Source organism: Hippopotamus amphibius, chromosome 1, assembly GCF_030028045.1.
Source record: "Hippopotamus amphibius kiboko isolate mHipAmp2 chromosome 1, mHipAmp2.hap2, whole genome shotgun sequence".
Classification (NCBI taxonomy): Eukaryota; Metazoa; Chordata; class Mammalia; order Artiodactyla; family Hippopotamidae; genus Hippopotamus; species Hippopotamus amphibius.
Genome location: NC_080186.1, coordinates 18,046,811 through 18,060,048, shown reverse-complemented (window position 1 = coordinate 18,060,048; position 13,238 = coordinate 18,046,811). Strand labels below are relative to the sequence as shown.

Genomic DNA, 13,238 nt, shown 5'->3' with positions numbered 1-13,238 from the left:
CTATTTGACAATGGGAGAATTCAAAGTAGAACTGAAGTTTTCAAGTAAAGCTGAGTAGATGCCTCTTGGCACCTAAATGTTAACAAGGGTTGGTTGTTGAGGTCCTTTCCACTAATATTCTACACATGGTATTCCTTCATTTCCCATTTTCTCTCCCCTTTCTTCCTTTCTATATTATTTCTTTTTTCCTTTTCCCTGCGTGTGACTTCAAATTGTGGCTTAACCTTGCTAGTAGCAAGTGAAGGCATTTTGAAGAGGCTGAGTTGATGTAATCTAGTTTGGAGTCTGAGGAATAGACTATTTCTTCTAGAATCATGAAAGGGACAAGCAAGACGAAGATTAATCTAAGGATCCAATAAAAAAGTGTGGTAATTTTAAACACTCTTTGTTAGTTCAGGTTGTAAGTAGTAAAAGTCAAAGCTTCCATTTGAATATTCTGGTGCCCTGTAACTGTTTTAAGAAGCAAAAGCATGTTGTTCATTGACATACCAATCAGACCACAGATTTGGTCTGTCACAGGGCAGGGCTGTGGACTGATCTAGCTATGCTGCATTACCTCATCTTAAAAGATTAGATATATAGCTGGAGATCTCCCTAGCAACTCATTTTTATGTTTATTTGTATACTTGTCCTGCCTTGTCAGCTAGAATGTAAGCTCTTAGAGGACAGAGATTATGTTTTTATTCATTTTATATTTCCTACTTTCAACACAGTGATTTATATGTAGAGGGTGTATAACAAATATTTGTGTAATATTGCACTCATGAATACACACATAATTTTTTTTGAAATGCAAAGCTCAGATGACCATATTTTCCAAATTAAAAAAAAAAAACAAGATATATGGCCTGAAAAGGTGGAGTATACTTAGGAGGACCATATGGGTGAATATTTGAAATATTATCTCAGAAAATATTGGGTGAATCACTTTAATTACAGTCTCCAGTCCAGGGTTTCTTATCCTGTGTTAAATGGACTTCAAGCAATCTTTGAGTGGAATTCACTGGCCCTTCAACTTGGAAGGGAAAAAAATAAAAATGTTATTTTCACTAATATTCTGCCAAAATTACACATTTTTTTCCCATTGTGAATGTAGGCAACAAACCACAGAATTAGCAGTACTTTTCACTGTGTCACCAGTAGGAATCTCAGATATTTTCATATCACATTATAGTTGTGGGATTTCTTGAAGTATCTCCTCATTGCTTTTAAATTTCAGTAGTTGTTTGACCTGCTTCATGATCTTGATATTTAATACTTAAAGGAAGAGATTATTGTATCACAAGTGTTTTAAAAATATATTTCCTGCTTGTATTTCAACATTTGTAATGCTATGTATTTTACTTTATTTTATACATTTAAAAACCTGAAAGATCCATAGCTTTTACGACTGTCAAATGGCACAAAATAGGTTAAGAACCCTCAAGCTAGAGGCAGATTTATGTGAAGCTAATGAAATTTAAGCTTCAAAGTCCCTTTACCACGCCCTTCTAAGACTCTGTTCCTAAATTTGTATTCATTTTATATTATTTTTCTTAAGGATTTCAGCATTTGTATGTTTCATATTCCATAACACAAAAGTTGGATTCACCGTAACATTTAGCCCAGTACCAGGCACATACGTTTTCTTTCTTTTTTCAAAAAATAAATTTATTTATTTATCTTTGGCTGTGTTGGGTCTTTGTTGCTGCCAGCGAGGGCCACTCTTTCATGCGGCCTTGGCTTCTGTTCTTGCAGAGCACCAGCTGTAGGAGTGGACGCTTCAGCATTTGTGGTTCTTGGGCCCTAGAGCGCAGGCCCAGGAGTTGTGGCCCGCAGTCTTAGTTGCCCCGCAGCATGTGGGATCTTCCCGGACCAGGGCTCGAACCTGTGTCCCCTGCATTGTCAGGCAGATTCTTAACCACTGCACCATCAGGGAAGTCCCCAGGCACATAGGTTTTCAATAATTAATTTTTGGTTGATAGCATCTGGGAAATGTAAATGATCCTAGAAGTGTATCTGGAAACCTTGGCCACCACTGCTTGTCTTCCTCCACTCCCCCAGGGGGGTGGGGCGTTGCAGGTGGGGTCAGGAAGGAAGGGCCGTGGTGTGAGCTAGGTTTGGACTAAGGCAAGACAGGGAACAAACCAGTAGAGGGTGGAGGGTGAGAAATGTTGAGGAATAACGGGAATTGGTCTCCTTTGGGAATTAGCCCTCTTCCTTGCACGGCTCCTTTGCTTTCGTAGATACGTGTATCTGTCCCATCTACCTCGTGAATATTAATTACCTCCAAACCCCGGGAGGAAGGGTCTCTGATCTGTCATTTGTAGGTAACACTGCTCTTGAGTAATGCCCCCTTTAGCGATTTCCCTCACATTCTGAGCTGCTCCCAACGATGTGTGGAAGGGAGCCAGGGAGGCAGTTTTCTGAGCGTTCCAAGTTATGATTTTCTACACGAAGAAATTCTCCAACGAGACAAGCGAGCCAAATCCTTAAAACCGTGTTCTCACTGGAACCCAAAAGACCCAGAGGGAGGCCGGACCGCGTGGCGGTGGGCGTGTCTGGGGCGAACGCGGGCGGCGGCGGCGACGGCGGCTCGCCGGCGGATTACCGGTGCTGTGGCGCCGGCGAGGGGGCGGGAGGGCCGCGGCCGAGCGAGCCGGTGTGGACGGTAAGGGGCGGGGTTCCGGAGGCGGCCACGCGCGGCCAGGCCTACTTTTTCGGCCTCGCGCCAGCGGCAGACGAGGAAGGAGGGGCCTCGGCCACCGTGGGCCTCCTGCCCCACAGCCTTGCCTCCACCCGGGGCTTCACCACAGACCCCTTTGTGTTCCTGCCCCCGCCCCGGAGGCGCCCCAGCCGGCGGCGCTGAGTTCCCTCATTGGCTCAGCCGCCGGCTTCATCGATTGGCTCCCGAGTCGGCCGGCGTGGTGCGCCTCTTCTCGCTACTATAGGTCGTCGGAGCTGCTCCTCAGGCCGCCGCGCGCAGTGATTGCTCGGCCGCTCGAAGTCCCTGGAAGCAGTTCCGGGAAACCCCGCGTGCTGCCGGGATCGCGTCTCGGTCCATGAGGGGGGGAGGGGGTGGCGCGCGCGCCATTTCTAGTCGTTTTCAAAGCGCCTCGCGCTGATTCTCACGGGCCCAGCGGCCGGCCCCAGCTCTGCCCTGGTGAGTCTCGCGCCGGCCCGCGGGGGGAGGGGCCGGGTGCCCCGATCCGACCCTACTGGGCCCGGCCGGGGCGCGGCGCCTTGTCCCCAGTTTCGTTTTCGCTCTGAGGCCCCGGGGTGGGGGTGGGGATGGGCTGGGGGCGGCTTCGGCCTCGTCCGGCCGCTCAGCTGAGGGCCTAGCCCCGCCGAGGCGCCTCTTCACCCTCGCTCATCCTTCCCCCCGCCCCTCCACCCCCCGGACACCGGTCCGGCCGGCCGGGCGCCCAACGTGCGGCCTGCCGGGCCGGCCGCGTTTTTCCCGCCTCCGCCCGCTGCTCCACGCGGCCGGGCCGGGCCGGGCCGGGCCGGGCCGGGCTGGACCGGCGGCCTGAGGCGCCGGCGGCCCCATCGCCTCTCCCCGCCAGAGCCGCCTCGCTCCAGTCTCAGCCGGCCTAGTCACGAGTGGGATGTGTTGATGATCGGGACCGGCATGGGGAGGGGGCGGGCAGAGGGCGGGATGCAAACCCCGGGTGAGCTGAGCCGGGAGAAAACTTTTGTGCGAAGCAGAGGCAGAAAGGCCGGTTTGTGTAGGAAGCCTACCCCTCTCCCCCATTCTGCATGCTGCGAGTCGAGATTTGAAGGAAAAAATGACTGTACTAGAGGCCATGAAACTTAGGCTTCGAGCGGCGCCTGAGATAACATAATTCTAAGAATGACATAGGCGCACCACATTGAAAAGGCGATTCTTTTTCTTCTGCGGTAGAAACCGTATTCCCAAAATTTACAGTTTGAGCCATGGGGTTCTTGAAGGGTTCAGTCCTCTCACACTGCCTGTTTCAGATTTTTGCTGTCCTCCAGAGGCTGAATTTATGTCTCATGAGTCAGTCGTAGGATAAGGGCTTGACACTCCTAAGCCATGAGATAACCGTTAGTTTTCATTTCGCTGGTTCTTTTAAAGCTGGTCTCTTAAATGTGAAGGATTTTCACGAGATGTTCAGGAAAAATCAGAGAGGGGCTAGTGTCAGACTTCCCAAATCTCCCAGCAGCCCTTATTTAAATTTCAACTTTTTGCAAAAAAGTTTAGATTAAATGACTTCAGTCACATTAATATATTTGCTGCATCCAGAAATATGGTTTGGCTGTGTGGCATTGTATTGAATTGACACAAGAGTTTTAAATCGTCTCATATGAAAGTCTTTTTTTAAATGAGCACATTGTATTTGGCTTGAAGAAAGCTTTTTCCTTGATCCGAAAGGTTTTATTTTCTGGACTCTAATAGATGTACTTTTTTTGTTGTTAAAGTTTACAGACTTTTTTGAAAATTTCAACCAATTTCAGGATCAACTTGTAGCAAGCCTTTGCAATGAATGGTAGTCATAAATATTTCTATCTTGTGCTTAATACACAACTTGTCTTTTTGCTTTACACATACTTAAAAAAAAATACCACCTTAACAGATGTTCATTGAACTTTTCTGTTAAAAATTTGCTTTCTTTCCGTGACTAATAGTATTCCCAGGTGCAATACTGCAAGAGTCTTGTGATACTGAGAACTTTTGAGTTCTGATGATCTTATGGTCATATTTGGGGGTGGGGGAGCACGACTGTATATGTTCACAAAGATGTTTTGGACTTTAGGCTGCATCTTTATAGAAGTAGGTTGTATTAATCAGTAAACTATTCATCTTACACTATAAGTAGTTTCTTGATCAAAAGTGCCAGTTTTGAATGTTTTCGTTTTTGCCAGTTCATCAGAATTTGAGGCTTGCCTTGAGAAACACTTATCCACCCAGCGATTAACCACGGAGTCTGCGTCTCTATAGACATTAGTAGGTTACTAAGTCTTAATAATGTTTTGTAATCATAAGAAATCATGATACTGTTTATGTCATTTTCAGAGTAACCCTTTCTGCATTTTCCTCTCTTCTAGTCCGTTACCTCCTTCTCAGTCTTCCTCCCTTTTTCATTAACTTCAGCTAAACATCAGTGGACTTTGAAAGTTGTTTTAAGTCAGAAAACTGCACCTGGTGCATTTGCACCGTGTTTTGATAAGCAGTCTGGAAGTGTGGTTATCTTATGTATGGGTTTTAGTGCTTTTTAGGAAACTTGTATTTTCTTTATAGCTGACTAGGCGTCTTGAGTTTCATCAATGAAAGTAGGCTTTTCCTTGAAATCCACCTCCATGGCCTTTATTTCAGTATTTGTTGCAGTGCCTTTATTCTGCTGCTTATTATCTTCATTACATTATAATTTCACCACAGACAAATGCACTTAATTCTGTCTTTTGAGGAGGTAGTCTAGAGACTGGCCTTGAATGGTTTTATTATCTAATCTCTCTTTTCAGGGAGTTGATCCGTTTCAGCATTACATACAGGTTGAACATCCAAAATGATTTGGGTAGGTTAATCTGAGACATCTGACCTAAGTTTATCCTAATTAGGTAATGTTTGTTGAAACTATTTGGAAGAAATTAGCTATCCGTTTTAAAATATGTTTTTCAGGTTTATTTTACTAATATGAAAAATTCAATATACACTCATAATTTTTTTTAAAAGAAGCAACCTTCACTATAGCTCACTTTTTATTTTATGTGGACTTAAAATAGCCATTTAGCTTTTAAACCTGGTCATTTTTTCTTTTAAATCTGTGAATGGGAATAGCAAATTAATTTTAGAACAAAAATTAATGTCAAGTTGTGTTTTTTGTTTTAAGTGAGGCGGAGAAAACCCAAATCACCAGCATGTTGAACTAGAGACAACAGGGCATTTATTTCACACCTATCTTGGATTTGAAGCAGAGCTAGGAAAATTTGAAAGTCCTTGACCCTTAAGTCGTCTTTGGGTGTTCATTCTGTTTTTAAATCAAACTTTTAAAAACTGTTTAAGAATTGAGAGCTGAGGGGCTTTTTAGGGTTTTGTGGTGGTTTGTTGATAAGCTCATCAGGACACAACAGCTGCTTTTCTACCTTAAGTAAATTCAGACCTTTATTTAATCTAGTGTACATGAAGTTCCTTAAAGATATAACACTTCCATGTACATTTTCCATGGTTTTACAGAATTATTATTGCAAATTTAGGTCAGATACATCAGAAAAGGCATCATAAAATAATATTTTGATAGAGGTTATTAGCAGCATGTATACAAATTAGTTTAGATAAATCATGCGTTGTCCTACAAACTAGTTATTTCTGGCTTAATGTAATATAGCTCCTGAATTTTTTCCAGCAGCATAATAAAATGGCTAATCAGGTGAATGGTAATGCGGTACAGTTAAAAGAAGAGGAAGAACCAATGGATACTTCCAGTGTAACTCACACAGAACACTACAAGACACTGATAGAGGCAGGCCTCCCACAGAAGGTGGCAGAAAGACTTGATGAAATATTTCAGACAGGTATAATATACATTTCTTGTTTCTGACTGGTTATGAAAGTGAGGGCAAACCACTTTGAATTTTATAGATTTTTTTAAGGTTAAATATTATTGTTTCTGATCTATGTAGAGCTGAATGTTACTTTCCCTTCATTGAGGGCATATTGGGTTTGACTTTGATATTCTTATTTCATTATTTTGAAGCCTTCTTAGTGTTGAATATGCAGTCTTAGTTGTTTCAGAATAGTACATCGATTTGTCTTAGATTTACCATCAGTTAAAATATATGTTTCAGCATATCAAATTTTACATTTTTTTCTTAATCTAAATCAGTCATCATTTTGCTTTTACTTTTCTACTTTTAGCTTCTTAAAGTGATTGTTAAAACAGCTTAGGTTTGATTAGGTGGCATAATAAGAGGACTAGCTAGACTGTATTGTCTGAAATGATAATAAATGTCAGACTCCTTGAGAGTTTGTGGCCTGTCTAGTTTCTAACAGACAGAAATCCACAACTCTCAGTAATTTGGAAGTGTTTGGTTTGTAACAGCTGCTCTTTTTTTTTCTTCTTTTTTTTATATCTAGGAGTCCCATGGTTAAGTCCGTAAGCAAATTTGAACATTTTAATTTGGTTGTTGTAAGTGGTTTGAAGTTCTAAAGAGGGAGAGAAATATATACCCTTAGAGAGCGTTGTACATAAATAAATGTGTCCTCCCCCTTTGGGGCCATAGATGGAAACTTTCTTCCTCTGTGTTTTGTGTGCCTATCTAGATTCTGGGAGAGAGAATTGAATTGTCTCACAAACGTGTCTTAAGTACCATAGTAACAAATATCTGGTTTTTTTGTCCTTAAAGCTTTTTTTTTTTTTTTTTAAATCTGAGAAGCTCAAGATAATTTTAAACATTAAAATGACTTCTCAAGATGACTCCTGGGTGATGGTCCTATTTGAAAATCAGTCCTCAGGAACTTTCTGTGACATTCTGTCATAGAGAATCGGCAGTGATCTGCTTAGAGATGCTCTCTTGTAGAGTGTTTTGTTATTGATAAGAGGCTGATGGTTTGGGTGTAGGGTTGGATTGACAGAATGGATTGATGAGTTGTGGCTTTGGGTGGTGATATGGAATATTCAAGTAAGGAAACTCCAATTTAGGCATGCTCATTTTGAGCTCTTAAAACAAATTATGGCAACATTTTTTTGAAAGTAACTTTGCAAGTGACATTATTATGGAATAAAGTTCTTTTTGGCTTTACCAAAATGGAGTCACTTTTGATGTTAGTTCATGTGGATTTGGGGGTTTTAATCTGCCAAATATTTCTGTTTTACTTTAGATCAATTCTGAAATATATTGAGAAATATAAAATTTAATAAACTTAAATTATATTTAAACTTAGTAGATGTTCTGTGTGCAGTTAAATATGCTGTATATATATATGGAATGCAGTGCATATATTTTCTGTATAGTTTGCTCATAAGTCTGTAGTAAAGTCCTTTTAATGCCATTTGCAAAAATTGTCATTGTTGACAGTGTTGTGAATGCCACAGCATCTTTTAAAATCTCAGCGTGACACTTATGAAGAACAAAAAATGCCTTAAAATATGACTTTCAGAATTGATTAATCAAGCTGCACTTGCATTTATAGAAAAGTTTAAAATTATGCCTTTCCACATTCTGACTGCAGCAAAGTAGATGCTCAGATAAACAAATGAATTTCATTTTATCTTACGTGCTAAGGAGGGAAAGCCTTTGACACTTTTTTGGAGAGTGGAAAGAATTATTTAGTAAAAGTGGTTCTCATTTTTTTCCCCACTTCTTGTGTGGTTAGCAACAACTCCAACAGTCCATGTAATTTGAAGGTTGCTCCTTGGGAAATACAGTGTGTTCTCACCACTCTAACATAACCAGAACTTGTTATATTAATGCTTAATGTGTAGTACAGTGTGTACATCAGATTTAACTTCCAAGTCGTAAACATTTTGGGGAGTGGGAAATGGGGTTAGAATTTTTTGTTGGTTTTTTTGTGGGATATGGGGATTGAAATTTACGTTTATAGGTGTTGACATTTTATCCTTTGTTTTCATATTTGTACTCTTGACCTTTCTATATAGTATTTGTATAGCAGCCTATATGCATATAATTAAATGAAAATGTAGTTAGTGATAGTATTGAATATAACAGTTCTTGATTAAACATTGATAGCACAGTTTAGATTATCCCCTTTGTTGCAATAATGTTACCTCTTTTCAATTTAATTTTTAGGATTGGTAGCTTATGTCGATCTTGATGAAAGAGCAATTGATGCTCTCAGGGAATTTAATGAAGAAGGAGCTTTGTCTGTACTACAGCAGTTCAAGGAAAGTGACTTGTCACATGTTCAGGTAAGGTCATTATTTAGAAATGTTTTTGAACAACTAATGATCTGAAATTATTTTACTATTTTTTTCCTGTGAAGTGGTATTTTTTGTTTGTGACTACCTCTACTTCTTTTAAAAAATTAGCTTAAAGGAAAAAAAAAGCTACATGGCAAAGAGTTTTCAGAAGCACAAGTATAAAGTAAAACTCTCCCACTCCTTTGTAATATTTTTGGATTATGTGATCCTGTTTTATTATCATGGAGGGAAATAATGTTGGTGGGAGGAATAGATTCAGAATGTCTGGCAAAAATAGCCCAGATACATTTAAATATCAACAGATGGAAGACTTTTGCCAGTGTAGAAGGTAAGCTCCCTGGAGGTCTTGTGTCTTAACTGCTGTCTGCTCCAGTCTCTGGCATGTAACAACCACTCAGCAAATATTTGAGTGAATAAATGAGTAATTTGTTAAAATTCTGGTCTTCTGAAATTTAAATTTATGTATTTGACCCTTCAACAATTCCTGGTGATTCTTTTTCATTGAATTACTTGGCTGTTCTAGAACAAAAGTGCATTTTTATGTGGAGTTATGAAGACCTACAGGCAAAGGGAGAAACAGGGGAGCAAGGTGCAAGAGTCCACAAAGGGACCTGATGAAGCAAAGATCAAGGTAAAACTTGACTTGGATAGTTGTAATGAAATTAAATTTAATGATGAGATGAAATGCTTCTTTTCATGTTTCCTCGAAATGTAAGAAGAATTTTGGGGGCAGACATTTAATTGTATGTTTGGTGAAAATTCCTAAACATACTCTCCCTTATTCCTTGTTGTTTTGGCTATGAATGATACATATTTATGGATGCTTCCAATAATAGTTTTTTGGATTGATTCAGTCACGTCTCTTCAGTTTCTTTCCAAGTATTTTTTGTCTTTTATCTTGCCGAAGAGGTGTTTTAATAACTGCTTTCCTCCTTCTCAATTTTTATTTACCTCATTTTCTTTGTTTATATGCTGGAAACAGTAATAGTACCTGTCTCGCAGAGTTGTGAAGATTAAAGGAATTAAGATACGTAAAGTGCTTAGAGTAATGCCTGGAATGTAGCGAGAACAGTGTAACTGAGCCATTATTATTTTTACTGTTATTATTATTTAGATAAACTGAAAGGTAAGTATAGGGCTTTTAGTAAAGGATAAGTGAACCTAATACCTTAGTTAAATGGGTATTGATGTTTTGTTGCAGTGATAGACTTTTTTATTCTGAAATAGTTAATTTATTTAATGTTGAAGTTTGTACAATTTTGTTTTAGACAGGAAATAGAACATATTTTTTATCATATAACTAGCTTATATAGACCTCCTTTGTACCTTTTTTCCCTCACCTGTAAAATGGCAGAATTCCATTTTTACATCTTTTAGCTAATAGATGAAAACTCTTATTTGCTGGGTGGTTTTTTTTTTTGGCTGCATTGGGTCTTCCTTGCTGAACATGGGCTTTCTTTGGTTGCAGCGAGCAGGGGCTACTCTTCATTGTGGTGCGTGGGCTCCTCATTGTGGTGGCTTCTCTTATTGTGGAACACAGGCTCGAGGCACATGGGCTTCAGTAGTTGCAGCATACAGGCTCAGTAGCTATGGTGCATGGGCTTAGCTGCTCCTCGGCATGTGGGATCAAAGCCGTGTCCCCTGCATTGACAGGCAGATTCTTTTTTTTTTTTTTGGCAGGTGGATTCTTAACCACTGCGCCACCTAGGAAGTCCCATGGTTGGTTGTTTTATTTTGTTTTTGTTTTTTAATTAATTTATTTATTTTTGATGCGTTGGGTCTTCGTTGCTGCATGCGGGCTTTCTCTAGTTGCAGTGAATGGGGGCTACTCTTCCTTGTGGTGCAAGGGCTTCTCATTGTGGTGGCTTTTCTTGTTGTAGAGTGTGGGCTCTAGGCTCACGGGCTTCAGTAATTGTAGCACAGGGCCTCAGTAGTTGTGACTTGAGGGCTCCAGAGCTCGGGCTCAGCAGTTGTGGTGCACGGGCTTAGTTGCTCCACAGCATGTGAAATCTTCCCGGACCAGGGCTCGAACCTATGTCCCCTGCATTGGCAGACAGATTCCCAACCTCTGCACCACCAGGGAAGCCCCCATGGTTGTTTGCTTTTTAAACTTACTGCTGTTCATTGAGTAGGTCTGTATTATTTCCCTAAAGCTGACTATTTTCTCTTGAGAAAGGTGCATATTATACATGTAATATGTGTATATTACATATTATGCGAGTAATGTATGATATGTACATATTTTGTGTGTGTCATATGTTACATGTATTTCTGTGGTTAAAATAGTCAAAGGTAGAAGGATGGAGAGTCTAAGGTAACTAGAATCCCAGGGTTCCTCCAGAGATATTTTTGCAAACTGTTGGATTTGGTAATGTCTAAAATCTCTTGCCACTCTGACATTCTGTGATTTTAAAAACCTGAAGTGGAACTTCCCTGGTGGCGCAGTGGTTAAGAATCTGCCTGCCAATTCAGGGGACACGGGTTCGATCCTTGGTCTGGGTAGCTCCCACATTCTGGGGAGCAGCTAAGCCTTTGCACCACAGCTACCGAGCCTGCGCTCTAGAGCCTGTGAGCCACAACTACTGAAGCCCCTGTGCCTAGAGCCTGTGCTCTGCAACAAGAGAAGGCACCTCAATGAGAAGCCCGCACACAGCAACAAAGAGGAGCCCCTGCTCACCACAACTAGAGAAAGCCTGCGTGCAGCAAGGAAGACCCAACGCAGCCAAAAATAAATAAGTAAATAAATAAATAAATGATTTAAAAAAAACCTGAAGTGTAAAATTCTCTCCTTTCTAGGTAGATTGCATTTCTTTTTTTCCATTGTGTCTCTGTTCTGTAGGCCTTTCATATGAACACAAACCCTTAAGGGCAAGGACATTATCTTGTTTTCTGTGATTCCTCTCAGTACCTAATATAGTGTTGTGAGGAAGGTTGGAAATCAGGAAGCATAGTTTGTTTTTTGAAACCTGAGAGTTTATTCATTTGGTAATTGCCAAATGTTTTGAGTCTGTGCTGTATGAGAAATGGTCTGGTTTTTATGGAGCCTATGGTATAGCAGGAGTACAAAACAACAGGATGAAACAACATAAAAGGTTAAATTATTTGAGTGCGGTAGAAAGTCATAGTAGGACGATGTGAGAAATAGTAAATTAGAGAAGCTGCATAAAAGAGCTAGGACTTTTTTTTTTAAGAATTTATTTTTATTCTTTAAATTTTTATTTATTTGTTTATTTTTAAGCTCTTTATTGGAGTATAATTACTTTACACTGTTGTGCACATTTGTGCTGAACAACAAAGTGAATCAGCTGTATTTATACATATGTCCCCTTATCCCCTTCCTCCCTCAACTCCTTCCCACCCTCCCAATCTCACACCTCTAAGTCAAAACACAGGGAGATCAACTTGATGATTGGTGAAGAATTTATTTTATTTATTTCCAGCTGTGTTGGGTCTTCGTTGCTGCCTGCGGGCCTCCTCTAGTTGCAGTGAGCAGGGGCTCCTTTTCCTTGCGATGCACGGGCTTCTGATTGCGGTAGCTTCTCTTATTGCAGAGCACGGGCTCTAGGTGCATGGGCTTCATTAGTTGTGCCTCGTGGGCTCCAGCACACAGGCTCAGTAGTTGTAGTGCAGGGCCTTCGTTGCTCTGTGGCATGTGGGATCGTCCCAGACCAGGGCTCAAATCCGTGTCCCCTGCATTGGCAGACAGATTCTTAACTAATGTGCCACCAGGGAGGCCCCAAAAGAGCTAGACCTTATGATTTTTTTAAGGATAGAGAACTATTTTTTTGTTCTATTATAAATTTATTATTGTCAGTATGACACTCAAATCACTTTGACATTCTTTAATGCCAACGTCCTCACTGGAATTAATACAGTCTTTCTGTAATCTTTTTTTTTTTTAATAAATAAATACATTTATTTATTTATTGGCTGCGTTGGGTCTTTGTTGCTGCACAAGAGCTTTCTCTAGTTGCGGTGAGTGGGGGCTCTTCATTGCAGTAGCTTCTCTTGTTGCAGAGCACACGCTCTAGGTGCATGGGCTTCAGTAGTTGTGGCACACAGGCTCAATAGTTGTGGCTCACAGGCTCTAGAGCGCAGGCTCAATAGTTGTGGCGCACGGGCTTAGTTGCTCCTTGGCATGTGAGATCTTCCTGGAGCAGAGATCGAACCCATGTACCCTGCATTGGCAGGCAAATTCTTAACCACTGCGCCACCTAGGAAGTCCCTCCATAATATTCTTTAAAGGGGATAGAGAACATTTCATTTGAAACGAATCACTGGTTGATATCAATATGCTATGTAAAGGGAACAAGTTAGGAAAGAATCTAGTTGACGTAGAGGGGGTGCAAAATGAGGGAT

At 40.9% G+C, this 13,238-nt stretch overlaps 1 protein-coding gene across 7 annotated transcripts in view; it reads left to right on the top strand.

Moving 5' to 3' along the window:
- Positions 1 to 2,655: 2,655 nt before the first annotated feature.
- The window catches only part of HNRNPR (heterogeneous nuclear ribonucleoprotein R), a 32,486-nt gene continuing 21,903 nt past the window's right edge, over positions 2,656 to 13,238 (top strand). Inside the window, exons 1-5 of one of the 7 annotated variants that reach the window (XM_057699515.1) lie at positions 2,656 to 3,142; positions 4,867 to 4,948; positions 6,348 to 6,513; positions 8,749 to 8,867; positions 9,403 to 9,510. In XM_057699515.1, the coding sequence (XP_057555498.1) occupies positions 6,357 to 6,513; positions 8,749 to 8,867; positions 9,403 to 9,510 (384 nt within the window). In that variant the 5' untranslated portion in view covers positions 2,656 to 3,142; positions 4,867 to 4,948; positions 6,348 to 6,356. Of the gene's footprint in view, positions 3,143 to 4,866; positions 4,949 to 6,344; positions 6,514 to 8,748; positions 8,868 to 9,402; positions 9,511 to 13,238 lie in introns of all 7 variants that reach the window. The other 6 variants (XM_057699505.1, XM_057699485.1, XM_057699495.1 and 3 more) reach the window with 6 other exon arrangements.